The sequence below is a fragment of the Moschus berezovskii genome, chromosome 27, assembly GCF_049115385.1.
Source record: "Moschus berezovskii isolate FMDL1 chromosome 27, NW_MosBer_1.0, whole genome shotgun sequence".
NCBI classification, from domain to species: domain Eukaryota; kingdom Metazoa; phylum Chordata; class Mammalia; order Artiodactyla; family Moschidae; genus Moschus; species Moschus berezovskii.
This window is the reverse complement of record NC_142486.1, coordinates 15,835,466-15,856,957: the sequence shown is the minus strand read 5'-3', so window position 1 is coordinate 15,856,957 and position 21,492 is coordinate 15,835,466. Positions and strand designations below refer to the sequence as shown.

The 21,492-nt window shown below is 52.1% G+C and overlaps 1 protein-coding gene across 10 annotated transcripts; it reads left to right on the top strand.

Annotated features, from left to right (window-relative positions):
• Positions 1–504: 504 nt before the first annotated feature.
• On the top strand, positions 505–20,929 carry SEZ6L2 (seizure related 6 homolog like 2). 10 transcript variants are annotated; one of them, XM_088832852.1, is made up of 18 exons: positions 505–583; positions 1,507–1,638; positions 2,493–2,582; positions 2,925–3,064; positions 3,323–3,524; positions 9,184–9,369; positions 10,326–10,494; positions 11,124–11,287; positions 13,611–13,811; positions 14,271–14,409; positions 15,213–15,409; positions 15,511–15,705; positions 17,745–17,936; positions 18,020–18,211; positions 18,678–18,716; positions 18,899–19,016; positions 19,143–19,239; positions 20,366–20,929. In XM_088832852.1, exons 1-18 carry the CDS (start codon positions 505–507, stop codon positions 20,393–20,395), a joined length of 2,562 nt encoding a protein of 853 aa, XP_088688978.1. In that variant the 3' UTR covers positions 20,396–20,929. The 10 variants fall into 10 exon arrangements, with proteins under 10 accessions (XP_088688978.1, XP_055264892.1, XP_088688974.1 ...); XM_055408917.2 differs by having other exon boundaries at positions 2,283–2,582; XM_088832848.1 differs by having other exon boundaries at positions 1,507–1,660; positions 2,281–2,582.
• Positions 20,930–21,492: the final 563 nt, after the last annotated feature.

Sequence of the window (21,492 nt, the reverse complement as noted above, 5' to 3'; positions counted from 1 at the left end):
CCTCCCGCAGCTCCAGTGCCCGAGCCTCAGCTCTCCAGGTTCTGCAACCCCCTCTCCTCCCCTCCCCACCAAGCCCCACTAGAGCACAGTAGGGACCCTCCTATTTTCGACCCCACCCTAGGTCCCCAGGACCTGTTTTGCCTCGACCCACTCCTCCAGCTTAGAATCCAGCCAACCCGGGGGATCCAGGCGCCTGAGCCAGAGGGTAACCCAGGCGACCCGGCTCCTTCACCCTTCTCGGCCCCACCCCCTGCAGCCGGAGCCGCGCCCCCTCTCCCACACACTCGACAGCAGAGGACAGAAGAGACTGGGCAAAGAGGGGTGGGCTCCAGGCGACCCCCTACCTAGCTCTGCCTCTCCATCCCAAAGGGCAGAAAAATTGTCTCCCTTACTAACTGCTAGTAGGGGGTAAAAATTAACAAGAAAGATAAAAGGAGACAGAGGAAAGGTGGCAGCTAGATTATTTAGGAGAGTCGCAGAGGAGAGAAATTGGTGTGAGTCGCCATGGGGACCCCCAGGGCCCAGCATCCGCCGCCTCCCCAGCTGCTGTTCCTATTTCTGCTGAGCTGTCCCTGGATTCAGGGTAAGGACATGGGTGCGTGGCGGTGGGCCCCCGGGAAGGTCTCCCTGGGGGGGTTCTATACCTTTCTTTCTCAGAACATCCTGCGTCTTCTGAGCTCCCGGGGGAGGGGAGGGGCACAGCTGACGGACGTAGTAGGGGGGTAAGCCAGGGCTTTCTGGCTTGCACCTGGAGCCCCTAACCCCATATATTGAGGAGTTGGGAAACGAATGAGGGGAGCTTTTATCAGCGTCTCAGGGGTTAAATCCAGGAAGAAGGGCTGGGGAAGTTGCGGGTGGGGGGGGGAGAGGCTATCTGCGGAGGCGGCAGAAGCAGGCAGGGTACCTGGGTGGGAGATGGAGGTGATGGGAGAGATGCCAGGCAATGCACACACAAACATTCTTGGACGTATGGACAAAGACAGATGAACAGAGGCAGTGCTCAGAGGCCAGATATTTACTCCCCCACTCTGACCCTCCAGCCAGACTCTAGTGAAGGGGGCAGAGACTGCAGAGAATGAGAGGGAAGGCGGGGGGGTAGCGCGGAGAGAGAGAGAACCACACTGCAGACAGAAACCCAGAGAGAAAGCTAAGCACTGCAGAAGCAAGGGCTGGGAGGTGCTGCCAGACCCTCCGCAGAACCCCGGGGTTGCGGGGAGCACCTCTGAGGGAAAAATGAAGGTAGCAACCGGCCGCTTCTCCGCCCTGCTGGCGCTGTCCAAGGTGCTTACTGAGGGCCCACACGGCCTAGGGAAAAAGGGAGAAAGGGCTAGGGGGTGTGATGGGCAGCGGGGAACCCCTCCTCCAGTCTTGGCTCTCAGCCCGGTCTGGGACCCTCCGAGCTCCTGCTGGCCCAGCTGACTGGGGAGGAAGAGCTCTGGAAAAGATCTTTCTGGAGAAAGAAGGCGTGTGGGGCAGTGGAAGAGCTCAGATGATTTCATCTCCTAGGTCTGCCCCTGAAGGAGGAGGAGGCATTGCCGGAGCCTGAAAGTGAGACCCCCACAGTAGCCTCTGAGGCCTTGGCGGAGCTGCTCCATGGGGCCCTGCTGAGGAAGGGCCCAGAGATGGGCTACCTGCCGGGTGAGGCCCCCAGAGTGGCAGAAGCTGAGAGGCAGAGGGAGGGACATTAACTCAGGGAGATGGGCAACCAGGCCAGTAAAATACACAGAGAGACAGAGAGGTGGTTTGAGAGAATCAAAACTGGACATAGATAGAGCCAGAATGATCAAGAAAGAGAGCCAAACGGAAAAGCAGACAATCAAAGAGAAAGACAGATGGAAACTCGGAGAACCAGAATCAGAGATAGAGTGGAAAAGAACACAGAAAGAGAGAAGAGCAAGATTTAGTAGATTTAGAATCATAAAATCAGAGAGGGGTATGAATATTAAACAGAGATCAAGAGTTCTAGAGAGTGCAAAAGAGAAAGGAAAAAGAAAGGGGTAACCAGGAGAGGGAGCCAGATCTGAATTGAGAGATAGGATGCTCGATGAGACTGTCAGAGTGGAAGGGCCTGGACACAGAGAAGAAGGGTGGAGGGCAGGCTGTGGAAAGCTTGAGAGGCAGTGGGAAGCTGGGGTGGGGAAGGGAGAGGTGGGGGATATGTGCCTTGTGGGGGAAGTCTTTTGGTCTCAGTGGGGAACTCTCAGTTTCCCTGAGCCCTGCTCCCCACCCAAGGCCCACCAATTTGCTCCTCCTGTTCCCTGACTTCCCTTGCCCTGTCCCAGGATCTGATCCAGACCCCACACTAGCAACCCCTCCAGTCGGCCAGACTATTGCAGCACCCTTTCTGCCTCGGGCCACTGAGCCGGGCACAGGGCCTCTGACAACCGCCGTAACCCCTAAAGGGGGTAGGGGGGCAGGCCCCACCGCTCCAGAGCTGCTGACCCCGCCCCCAGGAACCACAGCCCCGCCCCTTTCCGGTCCCGCCTCCCCAGGCCCACCCCTGGGGCCCGAGGGAGGAGAAGAGGAGACCACAACCACCATTATCACCACGACAACTGTCACCACAACAGTGACCAGCCCAGGTGAGACGATTGACGGGGGATGTGGGAGAGGAGCGGGGCGTGGATAGGGGAGAGGCTGCTGCGTACGTGTGGATGAAGGGATCCAGATAGGAGAGGGTCTTCTGCTTAAGAGTAATCATAAAGGCTAGCACTGAGCTATGTTTACTATGTACTAGCACCGTTCCAGGTTTTTATCTATTATGACAGTCGGGGAAGGGAGTTCTGGGCGCCAGTGGGAGAGTAAGCATTGGATTAAGGTATGAAGGGTGTTGGGGAGATGATGGATCGGGACCCCCAGAGTTGCTTGGCTGGGAAGGCACGAATGCAGAGATTCTCTCAGTCCCGGCGCTTCTGTCTCTTTAGTTCTGTGTAATAACAACATCTCCGAAGGCGAAGGACACGTGGAATCCCCAGATTTAGGGAGCGCAGCCAGCCGCACCTTGGGGCTCCTGGACTGCACGTACAGTATCCATGTCTACCCTGGCTATGGCATTGAGATCCAGGTAACTGCATTAAGCATCCTATTGTGAAACCTCCTAACCCTTTCCTCTGGGCCCAAGGGTGTGTGCAGGTTTGGCCTAAGAACCAGAGAACTTGTTTTCTCCAATAAGCCTGGTTTCTGAGGCTCTCGAAAACTCTCCTAGAGTTCTACAACTTGGCCAGTGTCACTGTGATGTTACATACAGGGAAAAGGGTGGGGGGCTTAGGGGGTTGCCACCCTGGCTGACTTGCCCTGGCGGGTCTGGATCTGGCTTCTTTAGGTGCAGATGCTGAACCTGTCTCGGGAGGAGGAACTTCTGGTGCTGGCTGGTGGGGGGTCTCCAGGTCTGGCTCCCCGACTCTTGGCTAACTCCTCCATGCTGGGTGAAGGACAGGTCCTTCGGAGTCCCACCAACCGGCTGCTCCTGCACTTCCAGAGCCCACGGGTCCCCAGGGGTGCTGGCTTCAGGATCCACTATCAGGGTGAGGAGTTCGGGGTCCTGGTGGAAAGGCAGGGGCCACACTGGGCTCAGGGGACATCTCACAGGCCCTCTAAGCTCAGGGTGATGTCAAAGCCTTTTCCTTTTGACTAGGATGGTGAGGGGCAGAATCCTCAGAGGAGACCTTCTTATTGTTTAGTTGCTAAATCGTGTCTGACTCTTTTGTGACTCCATGGACTATAGCCTGCCAGGCTCCTCTGTCCATGGGACTTTCCAGGCAAGAATACTGAAGTGGGTTGCCCTTTCCTCCTCCAGAGGATCTTCCCGATGCTGGGATCAAACCCACATCTACTGCATTGACAGGAGGGTTCTTTACCAGGAGCCACCAGGGAAGCCCCAGAGGAGACCTATACACACTTATCTCACACACAGATCTGTGTCTGGGTGTGCACCCATTCAAGGGACAGTTCATCCATTCCCTCAACAAATCTTTATCCAGGAGCCACTTCATACTGGCCCTGGGTTATCCTTGGGGAGAAGACTAAACAAGCAAAATGTAAAGGAAACTCAGAATCTAGGTAGGGAGATGGGCAAATAATCAAGATGATTATAATCCAGTGAGATAAGGACCCCAATCCCTATGATGGATGGACCATGGGCAAAATGTCAAAGGGACCTAAATTTCTTCTGTAAGGAATATAGGAACACCTCCTTGGAGGCGGTAATGACTACATTGACACCTGAAATGAGTTAACTAGGGAAAGGGTGGGAGGGACAGAAAGAGAAAGGCAGATATCTAGATGGATCAAAAAACATATCCCAAGACCCAGGGAGGAGAAAAAAAAATTGTGACACCCCACCCAGAGGAGTTGAGGTTACTCAGCATGGAATATAGAATTGTCCTGTGTGACCTGAGGTGAGTTACTTAACATTTCTGGACTGCATCATCTTAACTGAAAAATGAGGATGATGATACTTACCTCATCACATTATTAGGACGATCAGATGAATCGGTACAAGTGCTTAAAACTGTGTCTGGTGCCCAGCGAGGGCTCAAAACTGTTGATCATTGTTATTACAGGAAAAGCCCAGAAAGTGGTAGGGAAATAGGTGAATAGACTGGGAGGTAGGTCAGATTTGGATCACAAAGGGCCTTACCAGCTTCAGTGAGGAGTTCTCAGACTACATTATCCTTACAGGGGAGGAGGAGCCACTTGGAAATGTTTTAAGCAAGATAGTGACAGCCTCAGATTTGTGACCTAAAAAGATCCTGCTGACTTCCGGGGGAGGAGGCAGGAAAGAGGGGACGTGTTTGCGCGTGCTCGCATTCTCCAGCACCCGCCCACAGACAGCCTACACACACGTGTTCATCCATATTTGCCTGGGTGTATGGAAACCTTCCCACGATGCAAGTGCATGTTCTAGCATACATGCGTGCATGAGGAAAGGGGCCCAGCCCACGATCCTTTTCTGGACATTGCTGCCATCTCCAAAGTCCCTTCTTTGGCTCAGAAACAGAGAGGGAATTGTGTCCCTTCATGTCATCTCATGGCTTTGCTGCCCCCTTGTGAGCTCTACAGACCCTGGATCCCTTGTGACTTTATCCAGGACACAGGCAACCTGTATCCCTTCCTCACACCCTCTCCTGCGATCTTTCTTCTGGATCTGCCCCACGAGGTCACGTGTGCAAGGTGGAGTCAGCAAACCTACCTGTAGAGAGACCAGTGAGTTGGGGTACATGTAGTTGGTGCTCAGGACCTGGTTGTCGGGGAGCAAGGGCAGGCCTCGAGGGCCCAGTGCTGAGGGCTAGGCCTCAGATATTGCAAAATGGCTCTCCACTGGCTCCTTTAAGCAGCCACATCCCTAGTGCATTGAAAATAGGACTCGTTATGCTAAATGGAACATCTGGGGAAAGAGGGCTACTGTGTAAATGGGCCTTCATGACCTGCCTCAGTCTTTCTTGTTCTGCAGCTTCTCCTGGCCCCTTTGGGACTGAAGCCCTGTTTAAGCCCCTGCCAGTCTCCACTAACTGGGCCTTCTGATCCACAGGGTCCCCATTAGCTTCTCTGGATGGTCAAATGTTCCATCACCGCTCACCACAGGGCCAACGAATGTTCCCATTTACAAAACCCTTTCACCAACGGGCCAACGAACGTTCCCATTTACAAAACCCTTTCACCAACTCTCCTTTTCCTCCCCTCATAGCAGCCCTGGGGGTGGCCACTGTCAACTCTGTCTCTGAGAGGAAGACAAAGCCTCAAAGTTTACAAGGATGATTTGGTCACTAGCAAATGCATTGCAGAGTCAGAAGTCAGATCCCCAAGTCCCTGACCCCGAGTCATTTATTAATTGCGGCTGAGGGGTCAAGTGATTAACATATTCTGAGGACTTTCTGGTTTCAGGTGCTTGGTGTGTTTATTTTCTTTAAGGCCAATCCTCAATGATAGGAATTGTTATTGTCATCTACTGATAAAAGGCCCAAGAGGCAAAGTCACGTGTTCGAGCCCACACAGCAAATAAGTTGTGCAGCTGGAATTGGAGATTAGGTCTGCCCATCTCTAAATTCAGTGCTCTTTGCACTGCTCCACAGTGACTCTTGGTGGCATCAATTGATCACAAGGCTAGGTTTTTAGGAGACAAAATAAAAACGGTTTGGTTCAGTCTCACAGTGGCAATAGGCAGGCATTAATGTGATGATAAAATTATGCATGTGGATTCTGTATAGACCAGAAAAAAACTAACTTTATTGGAAAGGGGAGTGGGGGGTCAGGAAAACTTCCTGGAGGAGGTGGTACTTCAGTTATTCCTTGAAAGATGAGGAAAAGTAAGACGAGAGCCTTGCAGGTAGAGGAAATTATGTGAAAAATGCATGGAATTGGGACCAAAAGGAGTCACAAAACTATATCGTATAGGATATATGGGTTGTGGGTACTGAGAACTGAAGATGGATGGTCCGGGCTAGACCCAGTTGTGGAAGGGGCTTTCAAACCCCTTCAATCTAAAATATTCAGGCTTAAGTCTGTCGGTCATAGGGAGCCATTACAGAAGCTAAAGTTTATTCAAATCACAGTGTTTGGGTTTTTTTTTTGGGGGGGGGGCGGCGTTGTTTTGTTTTGGCCACTGTGTGACTTGCAGGATCCACTACCAAGTATTGAACCCTGGCCCAGCAGTGAAATTGCCAAGCCCTAAGGATGCTGAAAACTCAGCTTCTTTGTACACCAGTCTTGATTCGAATCTCAGAGACAGAGTTTGGGGTGATGTAGAAAAGAAGAGCTTTGTTACTTTGCCAGGCAAAGGGGCCCAGAGCTGGCTAATGACCTCAAAATAATATGTCCCAACTTAGAGAAAATAATGATAAGTTTTATAGTAATTGTTCAAAGGGGGCATGATCAGCTTGTGGATATTCTTCTGATGGGTTGGTGGTGAGGTCAGTAGAAGTCAGCATCAACAATCTTCAGGTCCAACTGGTCTGGGGTCTATAAATTTGTGGACAGCACACCATGGTTAATTTTAGTTAGCTTCTCCCACCTGGCAGGGGTTTCAGTATCTACAGAATAGCTCAAAGATATTGTGTATATCCATTGATGGGGAAATAGGACTGTGTCCCAAGGGTGAGCTATTGTTTCTCTTTTTTAAAAAAATATTTATTTGGCTGCTCTGGGTTTTATTTACAGTTCTAGCCCTGGGGATCTTTGTTGCCACATGTGGGATCTAGTTCCCTGACTAGGAATCCCCTGCATTGGAAGATCAGAGTCGTGGCCACTGGACCACCAGGGAAGTCCCACTATTGTTTCTCTTGACTCTCCCTGGTCTCAGCATCCCCTCCCTTCCCTAATTAATAGCTGCTAGAATCTGCCCATTAGAACTGAGGGAAGGTCACAGAGGCTGAATGAAGGCTGTTTCCTATAACCAAAGAAATGGGGGACACAGAAAGGCTTTGTGCTCAGAAGCCCCACAGGACCCTGCTCAGTGTCACTAACCACTGGACCACCAGGGAGGCCCAAATCCTATGATCTACAAGGTCATATTTGTGTCGATCTTAGTAGACCATGAACTCCTGAAGGCAAGGCTTTAGTCTGTTTCACCTCTGGCCCTCGGACCCAGCCAAGGAAATGCTTGTTGAATTTTGAAACAGGGAGAGACTAGGTCTCTAACAGAATCACTCGGGACTGGAGAGTCAGAAAAAGCAAATGCCTAGACAAGCTGGACTCTGTACTAACCACAGTCTGCCCCTCCTACAAGATCCAGCTTTGAGGTATTTCCTCCAGGAAGCACCCCTGCCAGCTTTTAAAATTACTACACTTTATTTTATTTATTTGGCTGTGTCAGGTGTTAGTTGCTGCAGCACACCTGATTTTCACTGACTCATACAGGATATTTTGTTGCAGTACAACAGGCTCTCTAGTTGCAGTGGCATGTAGGATCTTAGTTCCCTGACCAGGGATGGAACCAGCTTCCCCTGCATTGCAAGATGGATTCTTAACCACTGGACCACCAGGGAAGTCCCCAGGAAGGCCTTCTTGATGAGCTCTGCTTAACCAGACACACAGAGCACTCGCTGTCAGGATCAAGTTTAGAGTCCATCATTGATTACCAATGCACTTTCTATTTATTTGTTTGATCTCATATGATTGCAAGAATTTCAGGAGGCTTTCAAAAAAAGACCACAAGCAATAAAATTAAATAGAATAAGTAAGAAAAAATTGGCACCAGGTAATGCTTATTAAATTTGAAAAAAAAAATGTGGATGGAAATTCCCTGGTGGTCCAGTGGTTAGGACTCTGTGCTGTGTCTGCTGAGGGCCTGGGTTCAATCCCTAGTTGGGGAACTAAGATCCCACAGGCTGAAAAAAAGAATGTGGATGGACAAGCCACTGTTACTGGGAGCAAGTCTCACTCCATCTGGTTCTGAGCTTCCCAGCAGCCAGTGCAAAAAGAGAAATTCCAGAGCTCTCACGACAGGAAAGAAGACAAACCAGTTCCTTAGGGAAAGCAGAGCTTTCCCTAGCACTTTACTTTCTGTGGAGGACTTACTCAGAAGGCACTGAGTATTAGAGTCTTTAATGGCAAAATGCTTTCTAAAGGAGCTTATTGTGACTCCTTTGGATGAGAGCTGAGGATATAATACCACAGTGCACCTCAGTGGAAGGACGTCTGTGGGTGTGGAGGGGAGAAAATGGTATGAGCCAGTTAATAACTCAGAGCCTCAATTTCTACATCTGGAAAGTGGGTCACAGCCTTCCTCCTCAAAAGCGCTGCATGAACTCATTTTGGAAGCTGAGCGGGCTCTGCAAATACAATGTGTTATTATTAGAGCTGGATGGGGTTCAGAGTGGTCAACTGATTTGCCTGAGGTCATACAATGTGTTATTATTAGAGCTGGATGGGGTTCAGAGTGGTCAACTGATTTGCCTGAGGTCACACAGCCAGTGAGTGCTAGCTAGAGTCCAGAACTTCTTTGAGTCTCAGGTTATCATCTCATCTGTAAAATGGGGACCCCAGGGGGTATATTACAAAGATTAGCGGACATCAGGGGTTTGAAAATTACCTCCTCATGAGAAAATGTGTCCACATAAGGACTCCAGTATGGAGCCAGTGTGTGCCCCAGGGGTAGGGGGTGGAAAGAGGGAAGGAAGTGCTGGGGGACCAGTGAGAGAGGGTGGCATGGGAAAGTGAGGTCTTCTCCTTCTCTGCCTGATCCAGCCTACCTCTTGAGCTGCGGCTTCCCTCCCCGGCCAGCCCACGGGGACGTGAGTGTGACAGACCTTCACCCTGGAGGCACTGCCACCTTCCACTGTGATTCGGGCTACCAGCTGCAGGGAGAGGAGACCCTCGTCTGCCTCAATGGCACCCGGCCAGCCTGGAGCAGTGAGCCCCCCAGCTGCGTGGGTGAGTCTCCTGCTCCTTTCTGTCCCAGGAGTCCCACTGGAGGGGCCTGTATTTGGGGATCTCTATCTTTGGGGAGTACTCATCTTGAAGGGAGACCCTATCCTAGGGTCTCCCTCTGAAGCTCTTCACCCTAAGGGTCTCCATCCTTGGTGTCTCCATTCTTGGACGGTCTCCATCTGGAGAAATCCCACCTGGAGGGTTCCCAGATCTTAGTTCCTTGGCTAGGGATTGAACCTATGCCCCTAGCAGTGGAAGCATGGAGTCCTAACCACTGGAATTCCTGGAGGGTCCCCACGTGGGGAGTCACCATTCTGGAGATTCTTATTTTGGATAACCCTCATTCTAGAGGAAATCACTTTTGGGGTCTATATCTGGAGGGTCTCTATACTGGAGAGCCTTCATCCTGGGGGCTTATCCTGAGTATTCGCCATCCGAGAGCTTCAGTTTGGGGGCACATGCATGTGTGTGCGTACTAAGTTGCTTCAGTTGTGTCCAACTCTTTGCTTCCCTATGGACTGTAGCCTGCCTGGCTCCTCTGTCCATGGGATTCTCCAGGCAAGAATACTGGAGTGGGTTGCCGTGCCCCTCCTCCTTGGTGGGGATCGTCCCCACCAAGGGATTGAACCTGCACTTCTTACATCTCCTGCATTGGCAGGCGGGTTTTTTTTTTTTTTTTTTTTTACCACTAGTGTCACCTGGGGGGAATCCCTCATAACTCCCCACCCCAGGGTGTCCACATTTGGGGAGTGTCCATCCTGGGGGTTGGGTGTCCATCCTGGGGTCTTTCTATTCCACAGTTGGTTCCTTACCTGGGTAGTGACACGGAAAAGGTCCTGGGGTGAGCCTGTAGGGCAGAGGTCATCCCAAGGCCAGGGCCCAGGCAGAGGTGTGGGCGCAACAGCTGTGGAGATGGGACAAGGACAAGTCACCTTAACCTGCTGCCCCTCTGCCCACAGCATCCTGCGGGGGCACCATCCACAATGCTACTCTTGGCCGCATCGTGTCCCCTGAGCCCGGGGGAGCTGCAGGGCCCAACCTCACCTGCCGCTGGGTCATTGAAGCAGCCGAGGGACGCCGGCTGCACCTGCACTTCGAACGAGTCTCGCTGGATGAGGACAATGATCGGTGAGGGTCTGAGCCTTGGGTCAGAGGTTCCTGCTTCAAGGAAATAGAAAGGCTCCCGTGGGGAGGCAAGCAAACTGGGGGCATCCCATTTGGGATCTATGTCAAATGGAGGTCAGTCCTTCCCCTTTCTGAGGCGTGTAGCTGCGCAAACTGAGACAATCACTTAACCTCTCTGGACCTCATTTTCATCATCTGTAGAACGGAGATAATAGTAGCTCCCTCTTAAGGTTTCTGTGAGGACAAATGGATTAAAAATATGTAAAATTCTTGGAGTGACCAGCACACTGTGAGCACTCTAAATGTGTTTACCATCATCATCATTATCCTCGCTCTTTATCTAATGAAGTGGTACCCCAGGTCCGTCACTAGCTGCTATGTGAGGCTGTACAGGTTACTTACTCTTTCTGTGCCTCAATTTTCTCATTGATAAAATGAAGGATAATAATAGTATCTGACTTGAGGGTTCTTGTGAGAATTCAATGAGATAAAATGTGTACAGGCTTAGAAGAGTCCGAGGCATATAGTTAATATTTGAAAGTAATAGCTTGAAATTAAGTTAGGAGAGCAGGCAAGAGGTGAAGCAACTTCTGAGAAGAAGCTGAGCTCCTGACCACCTGTGTTCATCCCAGGCTGATGGTACGCTCAGGAGGCAGTCCCCTCTCACCAGTGATCTATGACTCGGACATGGATGATGTCCCAGAGCGGGGTCTCATCAGTGACGCCCAGTCCCTCTATGTGGAGCTGCTGTCAGAGACGCCTGCCAATCCCCTGCTGCTAAGCCTCCGATTTGAAGGTAACAGCCTCCCCCTGGGGCCCCAAATCCCCTACTTCCCCTTCTTCCTGATGCCCGGGTGTGGTCACAGCACATATTCCATCTCTGCTCAGTTCCATGTTTGGATTCTTAAAAACTGACTTGCCTCCCCACCCCCAAGTGACAAAGATTGTTTCTAATTTCCTGAGGTGGCCTTTTTACTTAAGCTTCAGGTATGGCTGGATCCAGGTACAGCTGGTCTCAGGTACACAGCCAAGAGACCAATTGCTTTCATCTCTCCTTTCTTTCCTCTTGGCTGGCTTCATTCTTAGGCAGACTCTCAGTCTGTGTACTTAGCAGTTCCAGATTTATCAGGCTTCTCTGGTGGCTCAGATGGTAAAGCATCTGTATGCAATGCTGGAGACCCGGGTTCGATCCCTGGGTCAGGAAGATCCCCTGGAGAAGGAAATGGCAGCCCACTCCAGTACTCTTGCCTGGAAAATCCCACAGACAGAGGAGCCTGGTTACAGTCCATGGGGTCGCAAAGAGTCAGACACGACTGAGCGACTTCACTTTCCATTTCCTAAGCTTTAGTAACTCCATCAAATAGAGAGAAAGCATGCCACTTTTCTAAGAGCTTCAGCAAAGATGCCAGGAAAGACTTTCATTGTCCTGGCTTAGGTCAGATGTCTATTCTTGAGCCAGTCACTGTCAGGTGGTATAATGATTGGCACATCCATGTCACACATCCATTCCTAGTTGGCCCCCGCTGAACCTCATGGACTGGAAGTGGGGAGGGCATGAGACCCAAAATGAAAATAGGAGTGCTCTTAACAGAGGAAGGAAGACTGGATGCCAAACAGGTAGAAGCGAGGAAGTTAGTGATCATAGGAGGAGTCATTTGAACTAGGACTTACAGGGTAGAGAGAACTTTAAAAGACAAAGACTGGAAATGAGCATCTCAGATAAAAGAGCAGTGTGAGCCACAGTAGAAAAAGTGAAAGTGAAGTCGCTCAGTCGTGTCTGACTCTTTGTGACCCTGTGGGCTGTAGCCTACTAGGCTTCTCCGTCCATGGGATTCTCCAGGCAAGAATATTGGAGTGGGTTACCATTTCCTTCTCCAGGGGATCTTTCCAACCCAGGGATCGAACCCGGGTCTACCACATTGGAGGCAGATGCTTTAACCTCTGAGCTACCAGGGAAGCCCGAGAGCCACAGTAGAGAAGTAGAGAAAAGCCTGATATGTCTGGGATACAGAGAGTTTTACTGTATCCTCAAGTGGAGGATTGATGCAAACAGTAGCAGGAAAGAGACAAAGAAAGTGAAATGTACAGAGATGAAAGGGGCTGGTTTCTAATATGAATCAAGGGAGAAAGGGAATTGGCACTGTGCCCTGATGGGTGCATAGGATTTGGACATCCCACCTTACCAGGTTAAGTAACAGTGAAATAGAACAGTGGATCTGATCAATAAATTGCCTATTAGATTCTGAGACTGCAAAGAGAATTTCTAGGTCTGAGGCCTGTGGGTCACTATTGCTCCATGGGCTTCAGACTCTTTCTGCAGCATAGGCACCTTAATCTTACCTGAGTCTTTGCAGCTAAGATATGATCAGATGGGTAAAAACTAAAATGCTCTACAGATGTTCATTTTCACTGCCTTAGCCCAAAGTGAAATAAGTAGCTTTTTTGTGTTTGCCTCACTTTTGGATTCCAGCCACAGTATGGATTATCAGGGATGATCAGAAATCAACTGTTATTTTTGAGGAGTGAGCACACCTACATGAGCCAAGTCTCCAAAGGCACCCTTTCCCCCTCAGGCCATTGCAACTTCCAGAGCCAAGCGTCTCTGTCTGGGAATCAAGGAATTTGGGCTTAAGAAGGTCTGGTTCTGCCACTGCCCCACCCTGTGACATGGGGCAAATGGCTTTTTGTCTGTGGACTTGGTGTCCTCATCTGTAGAATAGTGGCTGGGACTTGACTGGTCTCAGCCTCTGTCTAGAGGCCAAGGAGCTAACATGAATGTGCCAATGAGGAGTGTTAAGGTTTGAGGGAAACTGGAGAGTGAAAGCTAAACCCAAGGGCATTCGATTTTAAATAACTCACTGGGGGGCCAAACCACACTGGAATTCAGCCCAGTTCCCCAGTCTGAGATCCCTAGAAGCCTGTCCTATTATGTGTGTGTGTGTGTGTGTGTTTATTTTTTAAAAGTATTTATTTATTGGCTACATGGCATGTGGGATCTTAGTGCCCTAACCAGGGATTGAACTTCTGCCCCTTGCATTGGAAGCACAGAGTTTTAACCACCAGACTGCCAGGGGAGTCCCTGTCCTAATGTTTACTTCCTGTGACTGACTCCTCTCTAGCCTTTGAGGAAGATCGCTGCTTCGCCCCCTTCCTGGCACATGGCAATGTCACCACCACGGACCCTGAGTACCGCCCAGGGGCACTGGTCACCTTCTCCTGCCTCCCAGGATATGCCCTGGAGCCCCCTGGCCCCCCTAATGTGATCGAATGTGTGGATCCTACAGAACCCCACTGGAATGACACGGAGCCAGCCTGCAAGGGTGAGCCCTCCACCGCCCTAGACTTCCTTCAGTCCACAGGCTACCTCCTGGGCCGGGGAACCTAGTAAAGCCATCAGAAAGGAGAACCTAGTAAACTCAGGCCTTGGATCAATCCCTGTCCTTTTCAGAGGCTCAGCTCAGTTTTCTTAGCTAAGTAGTTGGTGAGCTTGTTACAGAATTCAGGGATCATAACACAAATATCTTCAAGAGCTAGGGCTGGATTTGGGCTTAGTCAGAGATTGGGTGGTGATGCATCGGCTGGTGAGTGGGCGGGATGAGTTAAGAGTGGGGCTGGGGATTGGACACAACAGGACTAAGCATGGCAAGAATCAGGTGGGTAATAGATAATAGAAGTCTGGGAAGAGGTATGGTATGCAGAGCTGGGAGTGGTGAGAATGGTGGTGAAATGGAGACTGCTTGCCCACCTGGATCCCGAATCTGACACTGTTTCTCCCCTAGCCATGTGTGGAGGGGAGCTGTCAGAACCAGCTGGTGTGGTCCTCTCTCCGGATTGGCCCCAGAGCTATAGCCCTGGCCAAGACTGTGTGTGGGGTCTGCATGTCCAGGAAGAAAAACGCATCTTGCTCCAAGTTGAGATGTACGTTTGGGTACCACAGACGGTGCGATGGGTGTGGGCTCAGCCAAGTGTGGTATGACAATGAACTGCCCTGCTTTCTCAGCCCAGCTGTCTTGAGCTTTTTCACATGATTTGGTGGATGTATGTTCAGATGAAAAAGGTATATAAGGATTCAGGATGGGGGTGTGGGACATCAAGTAGACCTAGGGACAAATCATGTATTGGTTGGAAAACCTTGGAGAAGCAAACGGGGTAATGCAGCCTTCCTCAGGGGCTATGGCCTGGAGTCTCACTGTTTGACTGTTTCCAAGGCCACCTGTGGAGTGATTTCCGGGGCCCCAGGCCCAACTGTTGCATCAGCAGCAGCACACAAGATGAATATAGGTGTGGGGAAAATCCAGTGAGCTTCTTTGATGTGAGGTGGTCACGTGCCTGGACAAAACTAGAGTGGGCATAGCTCTAAAAGCAGGTACTCAGGCGGGGCCTAGAATTGGGCGGGGTGGTAATGAGCATGGCCTGTGGTTGGTCAGAGCTGGAGTTGAGCCTGACCAATCACAGGCTTTTGGAGTTGAGCGTCACCTGGTGATAGCGAAGGGACTGGGGAGCAGAAGGCGTTAGCAGTGAGCAGGATTGGGTACTAGGAAGCAGAAATCGGGAGAAACCAATGGAACCTGGAGAGGCTAGCATGGAGAAGCCGATAATTGATCCAAACCTGAGCCATGGAATAGGCAACTGGAGAGTAGGTAAGGTTAGTAATGAACCGAGTTAGGACTGGGCAGAACTGGACGGGAGGGGCTGATCATAACCCATTCCCCACTCTGCAGCTTGAATGTGCGCGAAGGGGATATGCTGACGCTGTTCGATGGGGACGGTCCAAGTGCACGAGTCCTGGCCCAGCTGCGAGGGCCTCAACCGCGCCGCCGCCTCCTTTCCTCTGGGTCCGACCTCACGCTGCAGTTCCAGGCACCGCCCGGACCCCCCAACCCCGGCCTGGGCCAGGGTTTCGTGTTGCACTTCAAAGGTACGCAGGCCTAGGGTCCCGAGATGGGCAGAGGTCCCCGAAGCTGGAAGGGCGCCCTGAGTCTCAGGACAGCCTCCAAACTCGCTATCTGTCCCCTGCAGAAGTCCCGAGGAACGACACGTGCCCCGAGCTGCCGCCTCCGGAGTGGGGCTGGAGGACGGCCTCCCACGGGGACCTGATCCGGGGCACGGTGCTTACTTATCAGTGCGAGCCTGGTTATGAGCTGCTCGGCTCCGACATTCTCACCTGCCAATGGGACCTGTCCTGGAGCGCAGCGCCGCCCGCCTGCCAAAAGAGTGAGCCCGGGCCCCGCCCCTGCCACTCATGGCCCCGCCCCTGCCGACCTGTATTTCACTGCTCTGCTTGGGCCCCGTCCATCCCCTCTGCGCCCCGCTTCGTCCCACCTTGTCCCGCCCCTGTTTTGTCTGGGTGCCACCCCTTCGCTCTAGGTCTTGCCCGGATCTTCTTCAGGCCCTGACCATATGTCCCCTGGGTATACCACTCCTCTGCTCCTCGGTGTCCCGAAACTGTCCTCTCTGGTCCCCAGCCTCAACTTCCCACGGCTACATCCCTCCGTCTTGCGCAGTCCTGGGTCACGACCCTGGTCCTCTGGGACCCGCCTCATCTTTTTGCGGCCGCGCCCCCCACAGTCTCTTGACCCCGCCTCTGCCCCGTCTGAATTCCACCCCTTACCTGGCCGGCCCGATCATCTCTTTCTTGTTCTAGGCCGTTCTCCAGTCTCTCAGTCCCCAACCCTTGACATTACGCGGAGCCACTTTGCTGTGGCCTTAGCTCGTCAGAGAACTTGGTTAATTTTAATACAGTCAATAAAGTGCCATACTGGGTTGGGGCTGGGGTTGTACGGAGAGGTTGGGAACCCTACCTATGGAGACAAAGCTCACAGCTCAGTCTGGGAGAGGGACAGATACTTAACTCAAGATATTACAGTCCTCAGTGCTGGGTGACTTCAGGCAAGGTACTTAACATCTCTGAGTTTTTTCATCTGTGAAGTAGGAATAGGGTGTTGTGAAAAGCAAATGAAAACTTTTTCACATTAGTATCTGGTGATAGTAAACAGTAAGTCCTAGCTGCTATAAGTACAAAGAAGGGCTGTGGGAAAAGGGGGGTTCATTACCCCCACAGATAGGGCTGGAGATTTCACAGAGGAGGCGACATTTAAAAGAGCTGGGAGTGTTTATCTTTTAGAATTGAAAAGAGGGGTGGCATCTTGTCACTTTCACCAAATTTTGGGAAGCCTGACACCAGGATATGGGGCTATAGGTCTTTCATCTGGAACCTAGGAGGAATGGTGGGACCAATGAGGATAAGTTTCAGGAAGCCAGATTTCGACTGGACACCGGGAAAACTTTCCAGTTGACACAGGTCCCCTTTCCTCGAAGGATTCACAGGATGTCTAACCCGGAAACCAGATAGGATAGGGGCAGGGACAGGAAGAGGTGAGAGCAGGGCCCAGAGGGGATAGGGCCTGGCCCCACTGCCCAAGTCTAAGGAGGGCACCCGCCCAGGCCTCACACTGACCCTTCAGCTGAGCTGAGACCCAGGTCTCTGAAACTCAGAGAGGTGCTTCATGGCTGTGACCCTGAATAGTTCCAGCTCTGCCACTTCCTGATTGAGTGGGACCATAGGCCAGTCTTTTGACTGCCTTGAACTCTGAGCCCCAAGGGAGATGACAGGGACCTTGACCCCTCATCAGGGTGTATGATATTGTGCTTGTAAAACATTTAGCAGGGTGTCTTGCACAGGTCTGTATATAAGAAATGGCTTTGCCTGGGACTGTTTCATAGCATGTCTGTGAACAGATGAACAGGGGCCGGGCAGGCAATATAAGTGAGCAGACTGGGCTGAGAGCGAGGGAAGCAGGAGGGCTGGGCTCCTCCTCTGCTGATGATTTGCCAGGCAGGGCTGACACAGTGGGCATTTAGCTGGTTTGCTCTGGCTGAGTGGTTCACTATTTCAAATTTCTTCCTGGGATGGGGGCCCAGGTTGCCCCACACACTCGGTCTTCTGGAAGAAAAGTGTCAGCTCTGCTCAGTCATGTCTGACTCTTTGCGATCCCATGGACAGTAACCCACCAGGCTCCTCTGTCCTTGGAATTCTCCAGGCAACAATACTGGGAAACCTGATATGTAAAATGCATTGAATTTTTAACGTTTTCCCAATTCCTGCTCTCTTCATTCTGAGGAAGGAGTGGAAGGTGTGGGGGGGTGGGGGTCTGCCCCAAGGAGATGGCCCACGGGCTCAGGGCTTCCCCAGCTCTCAGCTTTTAGATCTTTTAAGGCCCTGGCTCCCCCTGACTTTGCCCTCTTGTCAACAGTCATGACTTGTGCTGACCCGGGTGAGATCACCAATGGGCACCGCACCACCTCGGATGCCGGCTTCCCGGTTGGCTCCCATGTCCAGTACCGCTGTCTGCCTGGGTACAGCCTGGAGGGGGCGGCCGTGCTCACCTGCTACAGCCGGGACACGGGCACGCCCAAGTGGAGCGACCGGGTCCCCAAGTGCGCCTGTGAGTCTGAGGACACCCTGGGACAGGTGGCTGGGTGGCCTGCTCACAGCGCAGCTGGCCCATGGCTGACCTCTTCCCCACAGTGAAGTACGAGCCATGCCTGAACCCTGGGGTGCCAGAAAATGGCTACCAGACACTCTACAAGCATCACTACCAGGCCGGCGAGTCTCTGCGCTTCTTCTGCTATGAGGGCTTTGAACTCATCGGCGAGGTCACCATCACCTGTGTGCCCGGCCACCCCTCCCAGTGGACCAGCCAGCCTCCACTCTGCAAAGGTGCCTGGGCAGGCAGGGCAGGAAGGGGCATAGCAGTGTCTGGGATATGACAGGACGGGGAAAGTCAGGTAGCACATTGGAGACCCTGCTGAGTTTTCCCATTCACCTCCTGTGGGCTCCCATCCTCAGAGGTAGATCCGCAAGCCCTGGGGAAGTTCAAGGTCATGGACTTATCCTAAGGGAAGTAGGATAGGGGGCTTTGGTTTGGCAGTCCCTTGCCCTCTGAACTGGTCTCAGTTTCTCTATTTTTGACAAATTCTACAGACCTGGTGGGTTTAGACTCCCCAGGGGTCTGGAGAAGGAGGACCAAGGCCCTGCCCCCACTGAGGGAAGGATCAAGCTTAGGTTGAGCAGAGGGCAGAGAAACCAGGCTGTCCAACCCAGCCCCACCAGGCTCCCGGCCCTCTCTGTAGCCTCCTTCCCTCCCTGGCTCAGACCCCGTCCCCTCCCCCTCCTCTCCCTGCAGTGGCCTTTGAGGAGCTCCTGGACAACCGAAAACTGGAAGGTCAGTGAGGGCACAGTGGAGACCCAGGCCTGGCTGAGCTGGGAGGGCAAGGCAGAGGCCGGGGGCAGGAGGCCAGGTCCCCGGCGGGGTGAGGGCCCAGGGGTTCAGGGCCCAGGGCAGGAGGCTGGGAAAGCCCAGGGTGGGCCCAGTGCCAGCTCACTGGCCTCTCCTCCTCTCTCCAGTGACCCAGACCACCGACCCGTCACGGCAGCTGGAGGGTGGGAACCTCGCCTTGGCCATTCTGCTGCCCCTGGGCTTGGTCATCATTCTCGGGAGTGGTGTTTACATATACTACACCAAGTAAGTACCCGACTCGGGGAGCTGCTGGCCAGGGCAGACATCCTGCCTGCCTGGCACAAAAGCCCGGGTGAGGGGGGGTTGGGGGCTCACTTCTCGATAAGCCCCTCTATCTCCTTCCTTTCCCAGGCTACAGGGAAAATCCCTCTTCGGCTTCTCCGGCTCCCATTCCTACAGCCCCATCACGGTGGAGTCAGACTTCAGCAATCCACTGTATGAAGCTGGGGTGAGCCTTTCCCCTACCCTGGAGTGCCCCGTCCCTCTGCTCCCCTGGGACCCTATAAGCTTCTCTCAAGGTCTCTGTAATATCAGCCTTGGGAACTGCAAACTCAGCTGCCTACAAAGGCCACCTCAGTGAACAAAGCAAGTCAGTGCGCCAGTAGGGAGTGGTGAGGATGGTGGCTAATTTGAAAACTTGTACTTCATCCAGTTTGCCAAGTTGTGTCTGACTCTGTGACCCAAGAGACTGCAGCATACCAGGCTTCCCTGTCCTTCACCGTCTCCTGGAGTTTGCCCAAGTTCATGTCCATTGAATCAGTGATGCCACCCAGCCATCTCATCCTCTGGTGGAAACCTAGGCTCAATTGCCAGATCTTCCAATTGTCCAAGAAGATCCATAAATTTCAATTTTTATGTGATTTTAAGATACTGTTCAGTTCAGTTCAGTCGCTCAGTCGTGTCCGACTCTTTGCAACCCCATGAATCACAGCACACCAGGCCTCTCTGTCCACCACCAACTCCCGGAGTTCACTCAAACTCATGTCCATCGAGTCGGTAGAGTGAACTAAACATATCCATTGGCCAGATTCGACCCCATTCACATCCCATGGCTGCCAAACTCCCAGTGATCAATGTTATTTTAAAAACACAGTCTTGGATGTCCCTGGCAGTCCAGTAGTAAAGACTCTATCATTTGATAGACAATGTCTTTTGCTATTTAAAGGCAAATTTTTCTTATACAAGGGGTATTTAAATCAGTTAATTTATTTGGTATTCGACCAAAGAAAAGCCATTTGTTCCTGTGCTGGAAGACAACAGGCTGTGTTGATCTACATCTGAGACCACACCATTCTATATTTAACGGGTAATTTAAGGGAACTTCAAGGGTAAATCTAGTACCAAGTGACTGAGAATTTGGCTCCAGCGTGAACTGGAACGCCACACTTCTAATGCAGGGGCCATGGGTTCAATCCCTGGTTGGGGAACTAAGATCCTGCACTCTGTGGCCAAAAATCAACAAACAAACAAACACGCAGAGAGTCTTTCCCCTTCCTTGTGGATACCTCCTCCCATTTTGCTGTCTCGTCCACCTCCATCCCACTCCAGCAGCTGATACATCTCTCTGTTTCCAGGATACACGCGAGTATGAAGTATCCATCTGAACACCAAGACAAAGGCTGCAGGATCCAGGACGCCCTTCCTCTCCTCATTCTGGGCAGGAAGGAGCACAGGACCTGGTCTCTAGCTTCCTTCCTCCCTGCTGTGTAAATAGTCTCCTGGTCCCACAAGGGGGCTTTGATGGCCCTGGGGACCCTACAGTAAATAAACCAGCATCCTGTGCCCAAAGCCTCCTCTTCTCAGTTGCCAAACGAGGGGCCTGCCCCACCGACTCTACCTGCTTTTGGACCCTGGGAGGGGAACTCCGTCCCGGCTGCAACTCCTGGGGCGCCTCCAGCCCAGGGCACCCCACAGGGACTATACCCAAGAGCTCTGCTCTTCCCTTGGCCAGGAAGGCTCTGTCCTTCCCAGTTGCTCTGGCCTTGGCCTAACCTCTAACCCTTTGAGGGTCAGAAGAGGGATGAAGCGGAGAGCTGGGAGAAGACCCCTACCCCTTTCCTGCCATGCCCCCTCCCCATAGTTTCCCCACCGTTGCTTCTGGATTTTTGTTTTTGAGCAATAAACAGAAAATCACCATTTGTAACTGGGCTGGTGGGGTGTGGGAAGGTGGGTCGTAGAGCACTGGAGATGGTGATAGTGGTCTCTCCGGAGAGAGGAACAATTTGGGGAAAAGATGGAAGTTTAAGTTTGCAAACAGGGCAGCGTTGAAGAGAATGGCCTGGAGTCAAAAAGCCTGGCTTTAGGCTCGGCCTCTGGAGGACCAGCTGGGTCCCCTCCTGGCCTCAGCTATCTCTCTACTGGGCTTGGCATTTCCAGGCTCTTCAGGCTGGGCCATAGCAAGCAGTAGGTGCCTCTCATCTCTCACTGTTTGCATGCATGCATGCTTGCTAAGTTGTTTCAGTCGTGTCCGATTCTTTGCAACCCTATGGACGGTAGTCCACCAGGCTCCTCTGTCATTGGGATTCTCCAGGTAAGAATACTGGAGTGGGTTGCCATGCCCTCCTCCAGAGTATCTTCCTCACCCAGGGATTGAACCTGTGTCCCTTACATCTCCTGCATTGGCAGGCAGGTTCTTTACCCCTAGCAGCACCTGGGAAACCCATCTCTTACTGTCTGACAGGTGAACAACAGTGCTCAATCT